Here is a 10,194-nt window from a genome sequence, read left to right on the forward strand (position 1 = left end):
GGAGCCACGCCGGCGGGGCGTCGGGGTCGGAGCGCGCGGGTAGGGGCGGAGCGTGGGGGGCTTGGAACCCGTTGATAACTGCTTGCAGTTCTAGTTTTAATTGTATTTTTGTTTAACAAAGTATTTCAAAAGTGCCTTTTTGTAAAATCGTAGTTGTGTAAATATTTGGCACAAATATCTTACAATATCACATAATAAATAGCCATATTTTCAACTTTCTTGTCAACTTTAATCTTTTGTTTTTACTAAATCACGGTCGGCTGGCGGTTAGCAGGTGATCGTCCACCTACCACCGGGCTTTGCCTCTTTTCTGGGGGAAACCCTGGATTGTGTTCAGACTATCTAACATATTCAGATAAAATGGGTCCTGACAACCATTAAAGGTGTTCAGAGAGGAAGCATTTTCAATGTAAACTGAAAAAACAGCCCCTAAGTAAAGGTGTTGTCAAATATGATCGTCAGAGATGTTGAGCATATTTTCTGCTGTTATGACAGGAAATATACAAGTGAGAAAATGCAGATGTCTTCAGCACCAAGAAGTTAGGATAAAAAAAAATATTTTTTGAATGGATGAATGATGGATAAGGCTTCCATTTGGCTGTTTTTGTGTTGGTATTAATTGTCTGTATTTGACATGTCCACAGAAACATACACATTGTCTGACACTATTAATAGAATGCACACTCAGGTTAAATACTGGACATTTTGGCATTTTATCACCTGGATCTTCTGGACGCTTTATTATCAGGCATGTCTGTAATGCTTCCTGTGAACATTTCTGTTCTCACATGCCACTCCTCGGAAAGAACTTTGTAACCTTCCTTGTCTGCACTGCATTTATAAAAATGGCTCCAGAGACATGTTTCAGGAAGCTGACCCAGCTGACGTTTTCCTCTGGTGAATACCAGGGCTTTGCTTGAAAGACTTAGGAAAAGCAGTAAGATGCATTCTGGTGGCTTTATTAAATGCGACAAAACCAGCTGGGTCCCCTTCAAAGAACAAAACCCCATCTGGGATCTGCACAGGAAGTGATCACTCATTAAAATGAATGCAGTCACTTGAGTTAAGTTTAATTATTTTGTCACAGATATGTTTTTACGCCATATGCGTTTGACAGTTGAGGGTTGGGATTGTTTCTATATGTTGGCGGTGTTCTGGCTGTGACATGTTACAGTTATGGGTTTTTTAATTGTAGCACACAACAGTTAGAGAACTCTTTTTATTTTAACACCCTGCAGTTTAAAGTTGTTTCCAATGTGGAATCAGAAAACTAGACCAATAATTATATAGATTTGACTCAGCATTTATGTGTCTTATTTTCCCACTGGTCAGTTCTACTCCGTGTGTGTGTGTGTGTGTGTGTTTGTGTCTCCTGTCCTCTTAGCATCTGTGTGGGCACACCAGAGTCTGTGTTGAGTCTAAGAACATACAGTACCTAAGTGTTTTTCTACTTGCTTGCCTATCGGCTTTTCTCTCCCATCTGTATTTACCTACCCGCACCTCTTAAACTCAGGTTCTCACTTGAGGACTCTCAGCTATCACCATACCAAATTTCAGCTCAATATTTGTAAAATTGGCAGAGTTATAGCCATATTTGTGCATTCTAAGGACAGTTGACTGTAGCAGCCATCCTGAATTGGCATGGCTCAGACAGGCAAAGTTGACTACAAGTAGGTAATGGCAACATTTTAAACAGAGGCCTTGCATAATCTTGTTTCCACTCAAAATATGTGAATGCAGTTAAAAGTTATTATGCATGCAACTGAATTTCTGTTGGTGTGAGGAGTCACTCCTCTCACTCCTGTCAGTATGGTCTCATATAGGGGATTTCTCAGTCCTTGGGTCACCCTGTACTATGCTGGGGTTCCCATAGCAACAGCAGCCGCTGCAGTAGACAGAGCAGGAAGTGTGTGAGTGTGTGTGTGTCTGTGGTAGAGGTACATGTTAGCATTGAGATGGGAGAAGATGCAGAGACGACAGGAGGAACACAAGATATGAGGCTTTTACAGCAGCACACCTGTGGAGTGCAGAGAGCTGTGCTGCTGTTTGCATGCATGTATGTCCCTGTATGTGTGTGAGTGTGAGTGTTTGTGTGTGTGTGTGTGCAATGGAGGGTCACCTGTTTCAAGTCTACAGCCACGTGTACACTCTCAACAATTTATACACGGAGAATATGACGGTAAGGCGCATAACTCTTTTCAGAAAAAAAAGCAGAAATCAAAATGATGTGTTTTTTCTTCATTGATGTGTGCTAACCCTTCCGTTTGATTGTGATATATGTCCATCTGTGTGTGTGTGTGCTGGTTTTCTTCTTTCCAGTTCAGTTTAAAGATGTTCAGTTTGAAGATGAAAGCTGTTCTCAAATCAAGATGTATCTCATCATTAGCTACTTGTGAAGCTTGTGTGAACGACCTGCTCTCATCTGATGGTCACTGTGTCACCTCCTAGAAAATATTTTTCCTGCAGAAAGTCTGTCCTGTTGTTTGTTGTTAAAGATGGAGGGATGTTTATATTTTTTCCCCTAATGCCAATGATCTGTGTGCTTTCGCAGGTGATACTGGTGCAGGTGAACCCAGGGGAGACGTTTACCATCCGGGCGGAGGATGGCTCACTGCAGTGCATCCAGGGTCAGTCCACTCTTACAGCATTAAGTTATCATATTAACATGCAACTCTGGTCTCTATGCTCACTTGTGTTACTGTGACACTGAATAGTTTACATGTTTGTATTTGTGTGTTGACTGCTTGTGATTGAGATTTCTGGACAGAAATTGCATTAAAGACTACTGTCTAAGGAAAATGTATCTTTAGTTTTAATAACATTTGTGTAAACTACAAAAAACAGTTGCCTAAACTTGAGAACTTGAATTTTATGTGAAAAAATAGTGAATGTTGGATGACTGTTGGAATTTGATGAAAAAGCTGAAACTGAATTATTAAGGTTAAAACAAGCACAACAGAAGTATAATTTGCAAAACCATAGCTAAAAGATAAAATTGACAAAAAAGTAGCTAAAAGATAAAATGTACAAAACCAGAACTAAAAATGACAATTTAAATAACATAACTAAAACTTAAAATTGGGAAAACAGTAGCAAAAAACTAAAAGCAGCAAAACTGTAGCTAAAAGGAGCAAAACAGTAGCTAAAAGCTGAAGTAGAAAAACATTAACTAAAAGCTAAAAGTCGCAGAACACTACTTAAATGTTAGAAGCAGCAGAATGTAGCTAAAAGTAGAAAAACTAGCTTAACCCTAAATGCAACAACACAGTTATTTACTGAATCTCTAATCAATGTGAGAGATTTTTATCTGTTATAGTTTTTTTACCCGAATTATGGGCTATAGTTTAGCTGACTGATGTTTTATTTATTTTAAGTATTATTCATTGAAATTGCATAATTAGTCTTTGATACTTTATTTTCTGAAGAGATAGCTAAAATAATATAGTTCAGCAGTTCATTTTTAATCCCTGAACCTTGCAGATTTAACACAGTCTTGTCATTTGTTAATTACAATAACACACGGAAGAGAAGTAAAAACCACCTGGGCTCACTGTAAAGATTGAATCTGGACTTCAAAATTGGAATGCTCTTAACCTGTAGTCCACCTGGAATGTAGTCAGTGATGATAAAGTAAGATGAAGGAAAAGGAAAGAGAAGGTTTAGTAATCTCACAACATTTTTTTTTAAAAACATTGATGAGAGATTCAGTCATTGTCACACTCTGACTCTATCTGATATCAGCTCATGAAAGACTGGAAATGTGAGCTACTTTTAAACTCCTAAAGATGGAAATAGGTGGCAGAAATTTGGAATTTCCCCTGACTCTTCTGGAAATTGTCCCACTTTGATGATGTCAGAGACTGTAAGCTATAACTTTTAAAGAATGCCTTTGTTTTCTTCACAGTTGCTTTCTGTCCTTTAGCCCCTGAGAGAGAGAGAGACAGAGAGAGAGAAAGCAATTTTGGCCAGATGTAGCCTGCCATCCTTCTTGTAACCCCCCATCCTATCATCATCATAGCATTCTGTATTGTAGTAAAAACCAACCCACCCTCTTTACCTCCACCTGCTATGTAATTCAATTTGTTTCCTGAAATCAGAGGAATGGCTGCAGGCAGACCTCCAGGCAAGGATAATTCCAGATAGAAACAATCCATGGAAGGGTGAATGGGTGCTGAGATGTGCAGACACAACTGACATGAGATCATAGATGTGGTTAAATTACTTGTGAAAAGACAAACATTGAATAAAAGAGGACCAGTGACTGGGAAAAGGACACGGTACGGATGCACTTCTTGTGTTGTGATTGCATGTGTGCACTTTACTGCAAACATCAGCATTGAAGGTACAGTTTGCTGTGTGAGCTTTTTATGTTTGTGGTAAGATTCATTATCACCCATGGCTCAAAGGTGAAGGTGGATGACCATGCTTTTGGTCACGTCTATTACCAAAATATCTCATGAATAGGATATAGGATGGTCAATTTGCAATCCTTCAAAAATGCTAGGGTTTTATTAATAATGTAGATTTTATTCAGGTAAAAGCAAATCGAAGCACAAATTCCAGCATTTCCTCTCAGTTTCCCCCTGAAGAATGTCAGTGGGTTTTATAAGAGGTGGAGCTCAGTGTGTTACGAAGATGAACTGAGTTGGTCTTAAGACAGATTCTGTCTTCTTGCTAAGACCTCAGAGCTCAGTGTTTGCACTTGCTTGTGTGCTTATAAGCCTGGGTGTGTGTTTGCACTTTGGGCTACTAGGGTGCGAGTGTGTGACTTTACAGTGTGAGGTTACAGAAACTTCAGGGCACAACCAGCGACCAGATTTACTATAAAGTCATCTCTGTGCACTGTGGTGCGTGCATGAAAACAAGCATACGTATGAAAGTTGAATGTTTTTTACTCTTTCCCTTTCTGATTTTTCTTTTTTCAAGCTCCAACTAGGTGTTAAATGATACTTCAAATTTTTTGAAACAGGGTTCAGAGGAATTCCAAGGTGTTCCCAGGCCAGCCGATGTTATAAACAATAAATATCCTACCTGTTGTAAATGGCTCTTTGAACAACCTAATTTTTGAAGAAATAGTTTAATTCAGAACAGATTAATGAGCTAAGGGCTAGTCCAAAAGGAGTTGAGAACAAATTTGATAACTTCTGTCTTAAAACAACTCCAGTGTCAAACAATTCCTAATGCTTCACTTGAACTCTATTTTAAAAACCTTTAAACCACTGTCATTTATATTTTTATTAAAATTCCTGTCTTTTTTTTTTAACACAGAGCTGCTGGTCCTGCAGGAGTGTCATAATAATTCTATTGGAATAATTGCCAAACATGAAATGAACAGAAACTGGCGGTGGTGTAAAGGTTTACAAGATAGATTTAGCATTAATCTCTTTAAAAACTTGGAGGTTGGAGAAGTTTTAAGATAACAGCAATCCACTTTGGTCTGGGACGTGCTCCGACTAGCTTTAGCTCTTCAGTTTCTTTTTTAATTTAAACTGAGGTCATTCAGTGAGCTATCTACAACAGGTAAGATACTAATTGTTCATAACTTCTATACAAAATCTCACTTCTAAATATCTTAACTATTGCTTTATGAGCTGATCATTCCCTTTGCTACTGGTTGAATTCTGCAAATTTATAAGGATGAAATATGTCTTTAGAACCCATTAATCTCTAACAATAGTTCTGTATCTAAAAACACCTTTTGTCTTCAAGGTGTCTGCTTGAGTTGTCTTTTATTGCTCATCTTTTCTCGGATATTTCTTTGTGGCCTTTTTTTCTTTTAGTGGCGAATCAGTTTATCTTAATCTTATCCTTTCCTGTATCAGTCTGCTAATTAGCATTTCTCTGTGCGAGTGTCTGCGTGTCTCCATGCTGTGTTTAAACAAACTGACCTGTCAGTGCTTCAGGGGTCAGCTTTATCCAACTTCCCAACACATACACATACACACACCGCGCACACACACTCCCAGTCTCTTGTCGTTGCCCCTCTCCCCTCTCCGTCCTTTTCAGTCCCCCCCTCCTCCCCTCTCAGCCCATTCCCCTGAGCTTTCCCACACTCACATCAAAGAATAAGACTCTGGAGGGTGTGTTAGAGCACCCTGCTCTGGAATTTGAGTGTGTTGCCGAGAGTTTGCTTGTGTGTGTGTGTGTGTTTGTGTGTTTTACAAGGTCGTGTTAGTTTACTGTGTTGGTCTTTGTAGAACTTTTATGAGGGATGATAAGGCTGGGTGGGGGTGAGGGGTGGGGGTGGGGGCAGGAAAATGTGTCTTACAAGAAAGACTGTGACATCATGAGGCCTTGGTGGCAGCAGCTTGAGCTTTTATGCACTTTGCTAATATTTTGTTGATATTCAGCAGTTTTTTTAAGTGACAGTCATGCTAGGGGCCCTTAATTTAAAGGCCATAAAAGTAATGAGCTGTGCTGTATTATCCATAAAACTGGCTTGTTTGTTTGTGTTTATTTGTTAAGACAAAAAATATTGCTACAGTTTAATATTGATTGCCTGCTGCAGAAAGGCGAAGGTGGATGATTATGTTTTTGCCTGTGTCCGTGCATGTGTCTGTCTGTTAGCAAAATAGCTTATGAGCCATGGGATGGATTTTTGAAACATTGAGAATATTACAACAAACAATATTTACATTACCTCAGGGTCCCAGATCCAGTCTGTGATCAAGTTCATATTCCTCCATTCTCAACATTTCCACTTTCATGAGCTTATAAAAATAATATAAAAACTCAGAACAAGTAAAGTAAAAATATCAATACATAATCAAGAGACCAGTAATCAAGTTATTAATAGGCACTACAAGCAGTTAATCTAATTCAAGATGGCTGTCACAGCTAATCCACACTAGCTAGTACAAAATGTCAATAACAGTCAATTTTACAGATATAGGTGGCATAATAAATTTAAATTTACTCATTTCTTTAAAGTTAAACTGATATTATCCAGTATATTTTTTACTGCTGCTTTACCACAGTTTGCACCATGGGAAATGTAGTCATTCTGCTTGCTGTAGTCCTGCCAACTTAGATCACTTTCTTCTGACAAATGCAGCTATATTGATAACTGTTGCTGTTCTACGAACACCAACAACCTGTATGTGTGGAACTGGAACAGAGTGGAGTAAGAATGGAGGTCTGGTTTGGATTTGCCGGCAGATGCGTGCAGTTTGTTCACGTTCTCTTCCTGTGTTTTACAGATCCTTACCACTTGTCCTTGTCTAGATGGGTCCTGGTTCTGTTATTTCAGTATGATACAGTGGAACCATAATGCTGCTTTTAAAAATCACTGATCAGAATCACTGTGATAAGACTTCTGCTCAAAATACTATCCTTTATCAGCGAAGTATGCCTTTAAGCTCTTTCTAAAGTGCTTTATTGTCTGCCTCCATAAAAGGCTGATGTGTGTTTGTGTTTGATAGACTGTTAGCAAAATTTCCATAAACCACTGGATAAATTTTAATGAAACACTTAGAAAGTAATCATCTGATGTACATCTACAGCTGATTAACTTTTGTGTTTTTGATTCCCAACACATATTTGCTAGCACCAACAGATCACACAGGGTCTTTCTTAAAACTTTGATATGCATTCCTTGAAGAAATAGTAGTTTTTAATCTTCAAATGTTATTTGACATTTCCTTTGAGGCAACATTATAATTTGAATAACTACATAAGATTTGTTTTTTTTTTTTCAGATTTGGGTCAATTTTGTGTTCTCGGGTTCCTTAATTAAAACTCGACAAGAATGGGAATAGTGTGTTGATAAAGACAATGTTGTTTCTTTTTAATGAAGTCTGTTTCCCTCAGCCTTTTTTTGTTGCTCATTTCGCTTAGTTTGTCTTGCTTTTTTGTTTGTCTCAGTCCGATGGAAGCTTCTGATATCGCTCTTGTTGGGTTCACTGCATCCTGAGGTTTTCTTTGCTCAGCCTCAAGCCAAAGTGTGCACTTCTACATTCTGGGCCTTTTGATGTAAATGAAAATAGCTGTTTGAGAGAAATGCGGTGGAAAGTCTTGCAGCCTGTGTTTACTTCGAGCCAGATGGCTCTAAACAAGCTGGGGGAGAAGGCATAAATACATTTTTCTCCAAAGGGCTTCATTTAGTGGACTGGTTTGGATGGTCCCATTGCTGCTTGGAACCAGAAGTGGTTGTTTTAGCTCTTTTTCCAAACCTGCTTGAAATTCGGGTCCCACTTGTGTGAAACAGTTTGACAAGATCACCGGAATAAAATGAAAGGCCTAACGTTTCTTGAGGGAATGCATTGCACCAGCTGCCTTTCATGTCAGAGTTGGACTAAGACTGTCTTATGTGGAGAACATTACGTGCAATTTCAAGCAACATTGTGAGATGCCATGCTGAGAGTATGAGCTGTGAATGACTCTCAGCTACTACCACATTTAAGCTCAATATTTTTAAAGTAATTTTCATTAATTTGCTGGCTAATAATAATTAACTGTGGTAACCATCTCAAACTCGATTGAGTCCAAAGAAATAATGAGTTGTAAATGTACATCCAATGGTTACTTTTTAAAAGTTTCATTAAAATTTGTCTAGTAGTTTGAGATATTTTGCTAACAGACAAACAGGGTTAATTCTAGCAGTTAATGTTGAAACTTTGTGCATAGATTCTGTGTTGTGAATAGATCACAGGTACACCCTTACCAAATTTTGAGCAGCTGTCTGCATTATGGCAATTTTGTGTTTTCGAAGGTCAGTCAACTGTTGTGGCCATCTTGAACTGGAGGTCCTTCTTGGTCAATATTCTGAATTTGAAATTTTTTACAAATTCAGAATATTGACAGCAAAATCAGAAATGCATTTTTCTGGCATTTAGAACAAGGCTGGGAGAGGGTGTTTGAAGAGTCCAAAATCAGCAGTTTTTGAGAACAATTTGTGAGAATTTTCGGCATTTTGGGAGGACTGGGAGAATTTTCAGAAAATCAGATGGAGAATTTATTAAGACAAGACAAAGAACTATCTCCTAATGCAGTAAACCTGAAGTAAGTAATCTTTTAAAATAGAAACATCTTGACTGAAGATTTGAAATAAATTGTCTTGGCACTTTCCTCTTTTTGTTCGTTCTTTTCTCAGACATTCTGGCACCTGTCATCCACCTGATGCCAACCCACTCCCCCAAACGAGAAAGTAAAATCTGATGGTTCACAGTTTCAGAGGCATCAGTTAAATCTAAAAGTAAAAGAACAACATAATCCCCAGAATCAGTGGCTAAAAATATGTTGTTAAAAACTTTTAGGAGGGCTGATTAAGTGCTGTGTTGAGATTTAAAACCACACTGCAAAATCAATAAAATATTTTGCTCTTTAAGGAAAGTCATTAATTGGTTGTAAAATATCTTCTCAATGATCTTTGAAAGAAGAGGCAGTTTTGAAATTGGCCTGTAATTGGCAACAACAGCAGGATCTAGAGCAGGTTTCTTAATCAAAGGCTGAATGACTTCATATTTAAAATTTACAGGGAGCACACCAGAAGACAGACTACCGTTAACAAGTTCAAGAGCAAAAGGCCCAACAGTTGGGAGAAGCTCTTTAAATAATCAGGGGGGGGCAGCATAATGTGGAGAACCTGCAGTTTTTAAATGTTCAACAGTCTTCTGCAGCTACATCTAGTGTTTATCAAGCCAATCCTGGCAGGAACCAGTGCATCTTTGGCATCAGCTGTCCTGGAGGCCTTGTACAGAAGCCACAGGTTCCACAGATTCACCCCTTGCCAACAGGGGTGGGTGGAGTGGGGTCCTTGCTCCTCTTTTGTCCAAACAATGGTGGTGTTATAACAACGGCACTTGTTTGCGTGCTCAAAGATGGCTGCACCAGTGGATCGGCAAAAATGATAAAACAAACTCGTGGAGGAAGGAAATCACCATCTATTGTGAATAAAATTACATTTTGCATCATTATGCAGATCAAGGATAACACAGGGACGCTTCTAAGCAAACATTTACAAAATATTTTTGGTCAACCAACAAAAAGTAGCCGACAAAAATATGGCTGAATGAAGGTTTTATACAGCCATTTTTGCCAGCTACAAGCTACTGGCTAAATTTTGAACCCCCTGACTACCAGGCCAAATTATATACCTTAGTTTGTTAAGGTCAGTTGGTTGTGGCAGCCATCATAATTTGGGTTGACTCAAAAAATTATTCAGTCAGATGTATGTCCAATAATTACTTTCTGCAC

The 10,194-nt window shown here is 38.6% G+C and overlaps 1 protein-coding gene across 1 annotated transcript in view; it reads left to right on the top strand.

The window, feature by feature from the left end:
* The window catches only part of fndc3ba (fibronectin type III domain containing 3Ba), a 146,077-nt gene that overhangs the window by 44,261 nt on the left and 91,622 nt on the right, over positions 1-10,194 (top strand). The window contains exon 3 of the mRNA XM_037977682.1: positions 2,552-2,627. Within this exon, the coding sequence (XP_037833610.1) occupies positions 2,552-2,627 (76 nt within the window). The remainder of the gene's footprint in view (positions 1-2,551; positions 2,628-10,194) is intronic.

This window comes from Kryptolebias marmoratus, linkage group LG10, assembly GCF_001649575.2.
Source record: "Kryptolebias marmoratus isolate JLee-2015 linkage group LG10, ASM164957v2, whole genome shotgun sequence".
In the NCBI taxonomy this organism is placed as follows: domain Eukaryota; kingdom Metazoa; phylum Chordata; class Actinopteri; order Cyprinodontiformes; family Rivulidae; genus Kryptolebias; species Kryptolebias marmoratus.